Source organism: Ischnura elegans, chromosome 12 (assembly GCF_921293095.1).
Source record: "Ischnura elegans chromosome 12, ioIscEleg1.1, whole genome shotgun sequence".
In the NCBI taxonomy this organism is placed as follows: domain Eukaryota; kingdom Metazoa; phylum Arthropoda; class Insecta; order Odonata; family Coenagrionidae; genus Ischnura; species Ischnura elegans.
This window is the reverse complement of record NC_060257.1, coordinates 13,043,194-13,057,743: the sequence shown is the minus strand read 5'-3', so window position 1 is coordinate 13,057,743 and position 14,550 is coordinate 13,043,194. Positions and strand designations below refer to the sequence as shown.

Sequence of the window (14,550 nt, the reverse complement as noted above, 5' to 3'; positions counted from 1 at the left end):
TTATTGAATCTGATAGAGTTTATAAAACAAAGAGGCCCGTTTCCGTCAGCTAATTTTTGAGTAATTCGTGGGAAAAAATCGTAATCCTCGAAACTTCTGCAGATAAATTGATGTCGTCACAAACTCCTGCCGAGAGGGTCCCCGCTTCTCCACTACACTTCGTCCTCACCAATCTATCTCACTCTACCGCCTACCTTTGTGCGTTGTTGCTTACTCTATTGTGAGCGGTTACTCTTCAGCTAGTCATTCTCTTTAAACGAGATAGTGAATCAGAACTCTAATTACGTCACTTACTCATAATTAAAATGAGGAAACTATTGCGTTTTTGTAATTCAAATTTATGAGAAAATGTCTGAATAGGTATGATCTTTTTCTTCGTCGTAACTTGTCTTTCTCCTTTCATGTGCCGAATTCTTTTGATGAATTGTAATTTCGGGAATAAGTGAATGACCCCAATTTGGATGTTGAGGTATGATTCACTTGCAAATTTGAAAGGGTTTTTATATAAATTAATGCATATTTTGAGCCAAATCCATTTCTAGACTGTGGAGACATTTTGATCACATATTTCTTTCCAATCCTAAGAATTAAACTAAAGAACTAAAAGCTTATTGAAAAATTGTTTTTAAAGACCATAACACCTTTAATGTGTGAACACTATTCAAAATAAATCAAAAGCATGGGTAATCCCCGTATAACCGGGAAAAATGTCCACAGATACCTGCGGTAATTATTTTCTGGAATGCAAAATAATAATTTTGAGAAACCTGTTCATCAATTCCTACATGATTTTGACCCGCTTATAAAATTCTCGCAAATAATCTCACGAGGTAGCACACTCATTCAAGGTTTTAATTCCGATTTCTGCGGATAATCCGAGCGAAATAACAATAAAAAAGGTAAAAACGCTGAGACCCGAAAAATTCATCCAAAGAAGGAGGAAGGGGGAGTGTAAAAAGATGCCATAAGCACCTGAAAATATGGGGGAGGGGGATTTCCTCCCGAAAATCGAGCTAACGAGCTACCTACCGCCAGGATAAAATTATTATTCCCTTTCTTTAATTCTTAATTTGAAAACTGAGGATTATAAAGAGGGATATTCCGCAATTAAAGGGGGAGATGGATATTACGCCTCCGTAAATTATGAGCGCGCCTTCCATCTTCTGGCGAATGCAGCTTCGGCGCCGGCCGCTCCTCTCTTGTTTTCGGCAACTAATTAATCGCTGGGCCCAGAAGCAGAGGGATAATTTGACGGAGCTGCCGAGAGATAGGACGCAGTTTGAAGCGAAGAGGATGGAGGAATTAATAAAACAAAAAAGTGGGCTTCGCTCGTTACCATGGTTACGCCCGCATCCGGTGACAGACGCGCAGCGAGTGGCCGAACCTTTTATCCAATAAGTTCAAGCCGTGGCACGTTTCGCTGAAAAGCTTCGAAAATGAAAATTAAAAAAAAATAAATAAATAAATATACGAAGGACCTCATAGACGTATTCACGGGTATAGAATGTGTGTTTCATTGCATATTTCCGACCTTGGTGATAATAACGTACCGAAGTAAAAAGTAGATGGCCTTTCTCAATGACGTAGGTCATTAATATCTATGGAGTAGCGTCCATGCATTTTTACTTTACTGACACACCATTTAAAAGAGACAAAATTATTACGAGAAGTTAGCGCTTTTAGCTGATCAAACATTATTGACGTCCATAGATCTTTTATAGTCTAATCACACTGGAGGTGAACCTTGACCCCTCAGATTTTAATGAATATTGCTGTACGTCTTTACCTCTTCAAAAGTAATACAATAAAAAATAAAATTATTAATATACCTTTGTATATAAAATATAGTTTATTAATTATTACCAACCAAAGCAAGTATTTACATGCAAATTATGGATTAAATTTCTTAGTTCCGAATTTTTATCTAACTTTGTTTCAAACCTTGATAATAGAAATATGAAGTTCCGAACATTGGCGAAACAAAATTTAAAAAAAGTCCTATGCTCCAAGATGTTGTTAAAACTACAAATGTAATTAAGGTCAAGAAGATAACACAATCAATAAATAATGCTTTTTGAAGGGTTTTGCGAAAATATAAGAAAAATGTTGAACATCAATACTAACAAAATGGTAGTTTTTCCAGATAGCAAAATTTTCATCGTCGATTCTTTCAAGAAGTCTCATTCTACATTCTTCTTTTTTCTTACTAAATTATGTGATAAATCCAAACATATTAGGAAAATATGGCTGTAAATGTTATTTACTTAATAATATATGTTTAAAGGATTAAATTTTTAATGTTTTACTGAATGCCATTTTTATATTTTTATTCTTTCAATAGTAATATCTGTATTCAGGATTTATATCAACAATTGGAAAGAGTGTTCTTCCATTTATGAGAGAACAATTTTTTTCGATCTCTTGGTGCAGTGCATATTCAAAGTCCTTAATGGAGAACAATGCCACTTGGAGGACGAAGACATTCCTCATTTTTCTTTATTTGCCTCAAAACTGTGAAAGAGAAGAAATACGTAGGAGTGAAAAGATTAGCTGATAGGAGAACTGAGTGGAGAGCTGCGTCAAACCAATCCTAGGATTGTTGACCTGTGATGATGATGATGCCTCAAAACATATAAATTTCTTTATCTTCTAGATAACTCGACGGATTAGAGCAATTAGTGCATTCGTAGACATTCATATACTAGTAATATATGCCTATTGTACCATTACATATGGGTAAGCCGAAGTACCACCACGCTAAAAATTGTGAATGTTGAAGTATTTCTTAAAAGACCCGTTTATGAGTTGTCTGTGGCAGTTATTCGCGAGCGTTTCTGGGAAAGGCCGTCATTTTTCGTTGCAATTAGCTGGAGCAATATAGGCGACATATCGAAGTACGGACAAATACGTTTCTCTATATTTTTTTAAACTCTATCACAAACGGTGATAAAATAAATATAATGAACGAGCCCGTTTGGACCCTTCTGATTGGTCACGACTAGGAATTCACAAATGCAGTTTTATTCTACCACCGCTGGTAGCTAATCTGTTCTTGTTATTGTGAGAAAAATATTTCTTTTGATGAGCTTAAGTGCCGCGCGGTAGAAAATTTTGATTGTTAAAATATTTTTTGAAAGACTCATTAATGAGTATTAAATTTTGCATGTGAACGCATAAGTACTTATGGCTATTATATTTAGCACAAAAAACAGGTCCCTTTCTAGGCCGCCTAAAGTGGAAAAAGTTAATGTACGGTGGATAACAAAACATTATCTTTAATAATTATCTTTAAAATATCGAAATTTCTTAAATGTATTTCTTACGCCTTTGTTTGCTTGGAAACACTATAATGACTAAATCAAAATTTTCGTAATTTTGATTCAAAAAAATGGTATTCACTGATCCATACAATCTTAAGTTGCGTTGACTGTTAGCGTTATTTTCTGACGTCATCCGCTAGTTTCCTTCGGCGATGCATTTAAACATTCATTACGCATATCTCTACTCAATGCTGAAAAATTTTGTACTCAATAAATTAAAGCCTGCAATTTGTGAATATGTTTCAGTTTTGATTATTTTTTCGCTCGCTACATAAATGTGTACATTTTGCTCTTTTTGCTGACCCAATTTTATCCTATAATTTATTTGCTCCAAAGTGATGCCTGGGGCATAGTAAACTGCTAATGTAATTGAAATCAACTTTTATTTCCATTTTTCTTACTTTCATTTCAAAATATAATACGTCAGTAGTAATTTTCACCAAATCTATATTTTCCTTTGTCTTTTTTTATATCGCACAGAGGGTTTTTTTTATAGAATTACATCTGTATGATTAAAATATTGTTGCTACAAAGTCCCGTAATATTTGAAGAGCCATTGTTAGAAAGCTACGTGATTGATTCTTTTTTAGAATGCAACCATGGCTTTCGCTAGAAGAACACAAAGTGTACAATTTATTTCCAATTCCACGTATGGACTCCAATTTTGGTAATGTTATGCTGAATAATGTACATAATAGGCTATTATGTCAAGATAGTTTAGGGTTTGCATTTTTATATACGTAAGAGATAATGTTGTTAATTCTGGTTAAGTACTGATAAATTTTCAGTTTCATGTCCAATTATACAAGCAATTTATCTAATTATGTTAATCCAAATACAGGTCTTCTTTCTTGTCCACCTAAAGTAACTCATGTTGGACAAGTTCATGAATGTTGAATTCTGTTGTTGTGAATAACAAAACATTATTTTAGTAATTATTTTTTAAGCATCAAAAAATTTTGGATTTATTACTCACATCTATATTTGTTATGAAAGGCTATGATAACGAATTTTTAGGCCATTCAATGCTTTCTTTTCCTTCCTTCATTCCAATAGGAACCATTTCTTTGATTTATTATTTACCCTATCCCGCTATCCTCTCACGAGCAGGCAAGACTTTAGGGGGTGGGGCCAAGAATGATGATTAAAGTTTTCACAAGCGGCGTTACCATCGCAAGCGAGACCTCACGCACGTACCACTGGAGGTCTCTGCCCAAATACCAAAAAGGCGGCCGGCGCCACGTTCCCAAAGCAAAGAAGTGCACTTCAAAGAAGCCACAGAGGACCGAGGTTTTTTTTTGTGCCGCTTCTACATTTTTTATGATTTTATTTTCGGCTATTTTTTTCGCCCTCTTTTCTTTTCTTCGGAGGAAGAATCAGAAGACACAGCGATGCCAAGTCCCTGGTATCCTCTCGTGTTCTGAAGAAAAAATTCCTGGCAAGAGGCAAACGCAATAGCAGCCTTTCACTCCGAACCGTTGCATGAGGAAGACGTAGAATATGTATTCAGTCTGTGGTCCTCCCTCTCGTGTGTTCGCGTTAAATCTGAATTGGAGCTTTTTTTAAAGGGTAACTTCTTTGCAAGTCACCGTAACACATTGCGCAAATCAACCACAAGAAAAAAGGAAGTGAAACTCAAAGACCAAAGTAAAGATCAATTTCGTGACAAGACGGAAACCGAAACGCTTGGTACGTGCAAGAAGCAATTTTTCTTCTTTTTTATGTTTGAAAGCTCTATACAACACTGCATTTATGATGTGGGTGCAGCTAAACAATTAGTGCATTTATTCTCTGTTGGTAAATTGACTTTTTCTTTCTTTCGTCCTATTTAAGCTTAGCAAATTAGCAAAGTTAGATTTATTATACCAAACGCTCGGAAAGTATATTTTATTTTTCTAAATTGCTTTCAAATTTTTATCCCTACCTGTATAACATGAATTAGGAAGATATTTAAAGTTTAATGTGATAAAATGATTCACTTTTACTGATAATAGCAAGACAAAATCTCAAATGTAAATTGAAAATTTTTATGGTTATCCTAGAAGCATAAAATAAAAACAGGCCTTCTCAAACTTTTATTTCTCATTAAAATTAAATTACTGGACATTAAAATTAAAATGTACATGTATTATTCAAAGTCTTGAGCCTAAGGGGAGATTACAGACAGAGTAAATAAATGACCTTTCCGCCGAGGAATCGCATACGCTCCACTACAATATGCGAGAAGTCACCATGGCACGAGGAGGAAATAACCACTTTTCCATAACAGTGACACAGTTTCAACCCAGTATAGGTACTGCAATGGTTAACAGCGAATGCAGAACCTCGGTTCTACACAAAAAAAAACTATAATTAACGCTTCAAGATAGCCTAGCCTTACTCGACGTAATTATCGCGGTCCTAAGGGCGTAAAATCTAACCTAGATGTGAAGCTGGGGTCCTCTTCACATATAGTCTTCTCTTCTTGCGACGTCTTGAGCCTAGGGAGAGAGTACATACAAAGTAATTAAATGACCTTGCCCCCGAAGAATTGCATACGCCCCACTAAAGTATACGGGCAGTCACTGTGACATCAGGAGGAAATCACCACTTTTCCGTCTAAATGACACATTTGAAATCCCGTACTCTGCAATGGTACATAGCGTATTCTAAACCTTGGTTCGACACAAAAAATTATAATTAACGTACCTCAAAGACCTATTCGTTTTCGACGCAATGATTCACGGCCTTATGGGCCCAAACGCTAAGATAAGCCTCTCCTTCCGCGAGTGTTACTCTTGTCCTAGAGTCTTCTGTATTCTCCTGCTGAATTTGGAAGACACACGAACCACACGCAGCCTTTAGTAATTCGGACGATCAAAAGGCAAATTTCGCTTAAATACACGAAGCGTACGATAAACGCAAGTTGCACACGTAAATCGTTTTTTTTTTCTTTCTTTGAGCTCTCATTGTTGTCCGCTTCCTTCTGCTACAAACCTGTGATAGAGCGGGATAGTGCATATGACTTTAAAACATATTACACAATCAAATAAATTTCTCTCATAAAATCACACCGTATGGTATACCTTCACGTCTTCGTTTTTAGTGTTCCCCTAGGATGCTTTAGTTGTTTTACGGCTATTTTTGCACAATTTGGTACCTTTTGAGTTTTGGCGCCTTTTCAATATTTGCACCATTGACCTTAAAAAATAACATGCGCGCACAAACGAATGTTGCAAAGAAGACAATCTACTTCCCTCAAATAAATAACAAAAAGAAGTGAAAAATGTCTACCATTCACCACGAGATGCAACTGAAAGATCATAACCGAAAGATAGTTACTCCATTATAAGTTACAGCTAGTTCGTAAAGCGCATTTATAAGACGTTAACATTCATATTAGAGACTCGAGTGTAAGTGAAATATTGGAAGCCTCTAATAGAAGAGATCTAATGGTCAATTTCGAAATAAATGAACTATGCAAGGCAAATTTGAATTAAAAATGCCTAAAATCCGCTATGAGATATGCATCAGAAAACCTAAACGCACAAATTTCCATAAATCACACCCTGTATTTCTCCGGGTTTTCAAAATATTTTTAAGAGATCAATTCACAGAGAAACAAGCCAGACCAAAATAAAAATGTTTTTCTCTAAGACTTATGCTTACAACCTCGTTTTCGCAATTCGTAAAATATGTTTCCATTTAATGTTCAGATTTTTAATAAGCATACAAATGGCAACATTTTGGCGTGTAGCACAATAAAAGGCGGTGTGACATTTTAAAAATGAAATTGGCTTACCATTCATTCCTCAGGATCTTTCTCCCATGTGGAAGATTTCCGTAAAATTTCTCTCTGGTAACTGAGACTCCTCCACTTTGAAACGTAATCGTATTACTAGAAATAATAGGAAGACAAATATTAAAATGATGTTGTCGTATTACACGAATCGAGAGTACAAAGTACATAGAAGCTGAACTTAAAAATAGTATTGCAGCAACATCCGGATACTTCGCGATTAGAAAGTTTTTGAAAGGGAATCAAATTTAAAGACGGAAATAAATCAATTGATCTATTCCATGTATGTTGCCGGCCATGAAGAAAAAATTCCCCATTCAAAGGTTACGGTCGGTTGAATTTAGACGAAATTCTTGAGTCATTGGGATTTTAAGCAAAAAACAATTTGCCGGCGTCTATTTCAATTCTCAATACGAAATATTGAGAAATGAGTTGAGGATGCGCTCAGGATAATACCATTGTGATTGAGAATATTAACGCGAGGCAATCAGCGGTCAAATGTCAGTCCTAAAAAAGACTGAATTATCCAAGTGACGAGACCCCTGAAATTCTTCCAGAATTTCCTTGAGGGTAAAGCTAAGACGACGCGAAGACAGACCTCCAGGGGAACGATCAACCATTTAAGGTAGCGCATTTTTTGGGCAATGGCAATCTTGTGATCTCACAGAGTTCGGAATTCCACTACGCCAGGCTATAGAGGGAGCAATTGTACGGAGGCGGGAGTAGTAATAAGTGCCATTGCTCGATTATGCATTTAACATTCTTTATTATGTTTTCAATGAAAATGAGTAGCATATCTGCCATACCGAGAGGTGTGTGGTAGGTCAGGACAGGAGAAGCAGGAGCGACGTGACCGCTGTTCATTTTAAATTTTTATTGTAAAATTTATTGCAAAAAGACTTGGTTGTATTGATAAGTAACAGAAAAGGTAATATTTAATGAAGTCATATATTTTAACATTATTATTATAGTATTCTACCGATTAAGGTAGGTTTCCATGGAGTACTAAAGAAGTAATCTGGGAACCTCCCTTTCCTTCCATCACTGCCTTCTTCAATTCACTGTAAGGCCTACACACTTTCAATCTATCTGAAAACCCTATTCTCTTCCTTCCCCTCCCTCGTTTACCTAACATTCTACCCTCTAACACCTTTTTCAATATCCCCTCCCCGCTAAGCACTAACTCCATCCAAACATTCTGCCTCCGCCGTATCTCATCTAAAAGCTGTCTCTCTTCACCCACCATGTTCAGCACTTCGTCGTTTCTCCTCGTCCCCGTCCATTTCACCTTCTCGATTCTTCTCCATACCCACATATCGAATGCCTCCAATCTTCTCCCCTTTCCTTAGTGTCCACGTTTCCGCACCGTAGAGATCTACACTCCAGATCAAACTCTTCACTAACCTTTTCCTTAAACTCTTACATAGCGAACTTTTCAAAAGCTCCTTCCTGTTCATGAACGCCTCCTTTGCTAATGCAATTCACTTCCTGATGTCTTTACCAGTGACGTCATGGCAAAATTATCAGTGCCGGGACGCACTTTACTTAACTTTTTTCATAAGTCTCAGTTTTTTTGGTGCTATTATTTACATCGTATTACAAAAAGTTTTGTTTGGGTTAAGAAAGTATGTATTAGAAATTTTGAGGCAACAAAATTGATAAAAGTGCTTTTTGGCTATTATGTCTTTTGTTAACCAGTGCCGGAACGGCGCGGCGTTCCGGTATCATGACACCCCCTGGTCTTTACTACTGTATCCGTTTTCCTCTAATGTGCTCTAAGTAGTTGAATTGCTCTGCCTGTTCAAGCTTCTCCCCACCTACTTTTATCTTGAGTCTCACATTAAAAGTAGGTGGGTAGAAGCTTGAGCAAATTTTAACATAAACGAAGAAATTATTACGGAGGCTTCCGCGGTGAGTTAATTGGTGATTTTTGGACCCGAAGACGGGAGCTAGAACGCGCCCGAAACTATCGTCCGCAAAATATGAGTCAACGCGGAATGAACCCGAAAAACAATCACCAATAAACGAAGAAATATTTAAAAATAATTACTACCCGTCATTTTGACGGGTAGTGGTCCTTCTTGGTAGCCATACAACCCTAGTCCTTCTAGTGTTAAAGGATCGCGGCTATAGAAAGGAAGAAAAAACAACGTCGAGTTAAGAGGGGGGGTAGATGTAGTGAGGATCGGTTCGGAGGAGGGTGCTCTGTGGACGTCAAATGGATCGGAAAGGTAGCGCCATCGCGGGAACTCAAAGACTCTTTTATGTCCCGGCGGAGAATTGAGATTGAAGCGGTCGTTGGATGTTGATGGGAGAGAAAAGATGCATGCTTTCCCTCCAATAAAACATACTCTCTCTTATCCTCGTTCCTCGATCGCCTAATGGGTCACGAAACCGATCATGCGTCAGTGACTGATCGGCCGCTATTGCTCGACCAATAGAAGGGCCTTCTTAAACGTCTTCCGTCCTCACGATAAGGGAATCCATCTTTCACCTTTTTCCTTCAGGAGAATCTCCCAACCATAAGCCCCTTACGGAAATCTGTACACTCATTTATCCGACGGTAAAAAAACGCAAAAGGGGTAATTTATGAAGTAATTATTTTAGTGAAGGCTACTACCCGGGTCCACGGAGTAATATCCTCCATGGCTGCCGGGGTTTCGGAGTACGAGCCGTACTTCTCTTTTTTCTCGCCGTCCTTTCATTTGTTTTTTTACACACGTTTTTTTCTAATTACATACAAGAAAATTATATAACCATTTAAAAAAATACCTTGGAACGTTTTCTACATCAGTTTCTCATAATATTTCATTAAATGGGATAGGTTTGGTATGGAGGCTAGCAGGGGCGGATCTATGGGGAGTACAAGGGGGGTATAGTCCCCCCCCCCCTTGGGTATCCAATATAAGTACACTAGATAGAATGGTGATTTTTTCCGAGCCCTACTACTGCTGGTATTTTAACCCCCACTTAGCCTGAGGGGGCCCTCAGCCCCCTCAAAAATTTGTTATGAGTGTGAGGAATAAATGTGTCAGGCTTGTCGATTTTCCCCGGAGTGTCCAGATATCGAGATTTGAGTTATCAGGGTTCTAATGGTGATCATATGACTCTTCTAAAATGCTTAAAAAAATTAAAACCCACTACTTATAAAATTTCCCGGGGCAAGATCCCCGGTTCGGCCCCCCCCCCCCATATTTTTTGTAAGTCAGCATCCCTGCGTGGTCCCCATGGCGCCTTTCGTTGAGAGCTAAGACTACTGCCGACGCCGGGTTTCTCTCCATCCTTCCTTCCATACGCTTCCCTCATGGCGCAAATGACCTCAGCTCTAGGTCGCCTCTTCCAAATACCATCCATACGATTTTCATTGCGGCCTCAGAGCTCACCTTACCTGTTCATCTTTTTCCATGCTAAATCTCGCGTTCCTTTCTACTTTCGCGATACTTTCTGGAAGTCTTGTGTCAAAACAATGCGTGCTCCTTTTCCGCACTTGAGCAAACTTTCTCGTTGCTTCCTCGACCGACTTGTTAGTCATTCGCATATCTTGAAGCATTCACTGGTGAAGCAAGATTCCCTCCCTCTCTTCCCGTCATGATAAAGAAATATCCTCAGGTGCCCGTGTGCCCAAGCGACTTCCCTGATCTGGAACGAGTAATACATGAACTTAAAAATGAATTTCACCATGCTCGGTACCCAGTGGATTCGGCCGTTTATATGCGGAATTTCAATATGACTCAGACTATATTTCCATAACGAAAAACACCATTCTATCTCGTATTATTATTTTTGCTTCATCTCATCGACTTCTTACTCTAAAAAACTATTTTTTTTCTTTTCTATAAAGCGACATATTTACGAATCTCGGGCTATAATGCAGAAGGCAATCTATTCAAACCTGGCAGAAAACCACTGAAGACCTTACATGATCGTCTTTTATGTTAAGCCTCGCATTTCTAGCTCGCTGTGGTTGATTACAAAGCGGCCGATTCGTGTCTCAACTATTCTAAATATCTCACTCATCCATTTTGTCTTTCTCTTTTTCCTGCAGGATGCTACTCGTACGTGAGCGGCGGCTACAGCTCTGGCGGCGCGTCCTACAACTCCCTGCAGCAGTCTCCCGCCTCGGCCCCGCCCCCCCAGTCGCCCCCGCCCCCTCCCCCGCCTCCCTTCCCCCCCATGCAACCCCCGCTACCCCCCCTCGGACGCAACGAACCCTACTTCGACCCAATGACGCCGCGAAACGTCACCGCGCTGGTCGGCAAGTCCGCATACCTCAGCTGCAGGGTGCGGAACCTCGGAAACAAAACGGTGAGTAGCCGCAGCTGGAATTCGCCAAGCTCCTTGCTCTTTCATTTATTTAATTTCACTCTTTTGAAGCTGGACGTCAGATGGCAGTAGGGAACAATCCGAGACCGGAGTTCTCAGGATTGCACTCTCAACACTACCCTGATTAAAATAAACTCCTCCATTAAGGAGAGGTTTACCCTCCATTGAGGGTACAGGAAGGATAGGTGTACCCTTCCTGTACCCTTGAGCAAGGGTACACGAAGGGTATTTTAGAACATTGGTGGGTACCCTCTCTCCTTCCTGGAGGGTACGGGAAGGGTTTGGCCAGCCTTGATGATGGGTACAGGAAGGATAAGTGTACCCTTCCTGTACCCATCACTCTAGCGATGTCTCATTGTCAGCCACACAAATAGGTTACATCCTAAAACGTGAATGGAAGAACTTCTAAATGAGCTTTTTTCACACAATTACAGAAACTATTGTGTACAGTGGCGTAGTCAGGAATTTCGTTTGGGGGGGGGGGGGGGGGTCCAAAACCAGGTGGGAAAAGTTTTGAAAAACAGGATAGTAAGTATTGGAATTCAACTTATTCTAACACTTTTCATAATCGAAAAAACTTCAATAGTGAAATAAATATTTTTTAAATTCATTATTTTTTAATATTTTGATTTCTAGTATAAAGGAAAATAATTGTGTTTTTATACTTCGGAGGGGCGGAGGGTCCGAACCCTCCGGACCCCACCCCTGGATACGCCACTGAATATGTATATTATTGTTTTCCTTAAGGAAATTTTAAAGATTAGTTGTGTAGCCCGTCTATATTTGCTTTCAAAGACTGCTTACGTTCTTGTACGGAACTCAATACTCTTTAGCAGGTGAAAGTAGCTAAGGAGAGTCTTTCAGGATATGTTTTCTTCAGTTATAAACACTAAGTCCCAAGGAAGGGTACACGAAGGATTTTTCTCTCCTTCCCTTACCCTTAATGGTGGGTAGAGGAAGGGTACACGGATGGTAAGGGAAGGAGTTCCAAGGAAGGGTACACGAAGGATTTTTCTCTCCTTCCCTTACCCTTAATGGTGGGTAGAGGAAGGGTACACGGATGGTAAGGGAAGGAGTTCCAAGGAAGGGTACACGAAGGATTTTTCTCTCCTTCCCTTACCCTTAATGGTGGGTAGGGCGTGGGTTCTGCAAGGGTAACTACCCACCATGAAGGATGCCACCCTTCCTGTACCCTTCCTGTACCCACCATGGTGGAGTTTATTTTTGTCAGGGTACTCCCTCACGTAGTTATTATATTGCAATCCAGAGGGCTCTGATCCGAGGCTACTGTGATTGTTGTATTTCATGGCGTCTTAAAAAGTTATTTTGAACTAGTGGGCGTTCCTGTAAGTATTAAATATTATCGACATAACGCTCTCTCTGGGAAATTCTATGTCCGGCATTGGAACATTCACATGACGTTCAACAAGTTTACTTATACTTTTTAATGTACCTACTTATTTCGTTATTTGTATCAAATCTAATCGATATTTGTTTGGTCGCCATGATGACCGTACGTTTTGACCTCCCATCAAATTTCATTTACTGAGGCATAATTTAACTTTAATTACCTATCTGATGCAAAGGTCATTGGTTTTAGCCTAGTTAACATTTCTGTCCAGTGGCGCCGACTCCATAGGGCCTGAGGGGGCCCGAGCCAGAGCCCCCTCAAAAAGTCGTAATGGGGGGGGGGAGGATAAATGTGTCAGTCTTGTTGATTTTTCCCGGAGTGTGGAGTTAGAGTAGAGTTTTCAGGGTTCTAAGGTTGATCTTATGACTCTTCTAAAATGCTAAAAATAAACCTTTAAAACTCACCATTTATAAAACTTCTCGGGGCAAGACCCCCAATATGGGCCCCCCAACATTTTTCATAAGTCAGCACCCCTGTTTATGTCCATCTAAAATTGTTATAATTTACGTCTTAGCTGTACATATTTATCTTCTGTTGAAAGTTAAAATATATTATTGTAAACTCCATATGTTGAAGTTGTTTCGGGTTTCCCACCGGGTGAGGTTCTCCATCTCTGCCGACGTTTCTATGGCCATGTCGTCCGTCGTCATCAGGTCTTGTCTTCGAGTTGAGTGATCCGACTTAAATACAGAGAGGCCCGGGAAAAAGGCGGGAAAAGGCGGACCAATCACCTGACCAGGAGCCCAAACTATATAAGTCGGATCAGTCAACTCGAAGACACGCTCATGCTGTAAATATGTCTAAATACTACCAATACTATGTAAATATCCATGTACACTGGCAGCATTGGAAATAAACTCTTTTTGAATTGAATTGAAAATGACTCGAAGACAAGCCCTGATGACGATGGACGACACGGCCATCGAAACGTCGGCAGAGATGGAGAACCTCACCCGGTGGGAAACCCGAAACAACTTCAACATCATCATACGATCTTTCTTCATAAGTTTACATAAAACACGCCTGTTGGTAGTCTCACAAAGACTGATGGCGCCGTGACGCGGCCGGCTTCAGCAAATGTATCACGTTGCCAAGAATGCCGTTCCTTAATTTTAAATTTTCATGGTTTTGACGCACGCACAGGTTTCGTGGATCCGGCACCGAGACATCCACATTCTGACGGTTGGCAGTTACACGTACACGAGCGATCAGCGGTTCCAAGCCATCCACCACACGGACAACGAGGAGTGGACGCTGCAGATCAAGTGGGCGCAGAAGAGGGACGCTGGCATCTACGAGTGCCAGATATCCACGCAACCTCACCGCTCCTACTTCGTTGCACTCAACGTAGTCGGTAAGACGATTTGCACATCGCTTTAGCATTTTATATTCTTAATCTTAACATTTTCGGCACATGGCGAACAAAGGCGTACCCAGGATCGTAACTAGGAGGGGCAAGCCATAGTCAAGGGGGGGCAAGCCAAGTTGTGACGTTTTAGCATGTAAAAGGTGAATGAAACAAACATTTTAAGAAAATTATAACAGCGCTTTATTAGTTTATGAGAGTATTTCCTTGCCCCCCCCCCCCCCCGCCCCCCTGCGTCTCGCTGGGTACGCCCATGATGGCGAAGAGTATTGCAAATATGTACAGTAATTGTAAATATTTGAATCCTGTTTACTTTTTTATTATCTTTACACTCTCGGGAATTTGACATCAA

General features: G+C 39.7%; 1 protein-coding gene across 4 annotated transcripts in view; it reads left to right on the top strand.

Moving 5' to 3' along the window:
• LOC124168905 (immunoglobulin superfamily DCC subclass member 3-like) overlaps positions 1-14,550 on the top strand; it is a 590,362-nt gene that overhangs the window by 563,503 nt on the left and 12,309 nt on the right. For all 4 annotated transcript variants that reach the window (XM_046547288.1, XM_046547287.1, XM_046547286.1 and 1 more), the window contains exons 2-3: positions 11,144-11,403; positions 13,976-14,186. In XM_046547288.1, the coding sequence (XP_046403244.1) occupies positions 11,144-11,403; positions 13,976-14,186 (471 nt within the window). The remainder of the gene's footprint in view (positions 1-11,143; positions 11,404-13,975; positions 14,187-14,550) is intronic.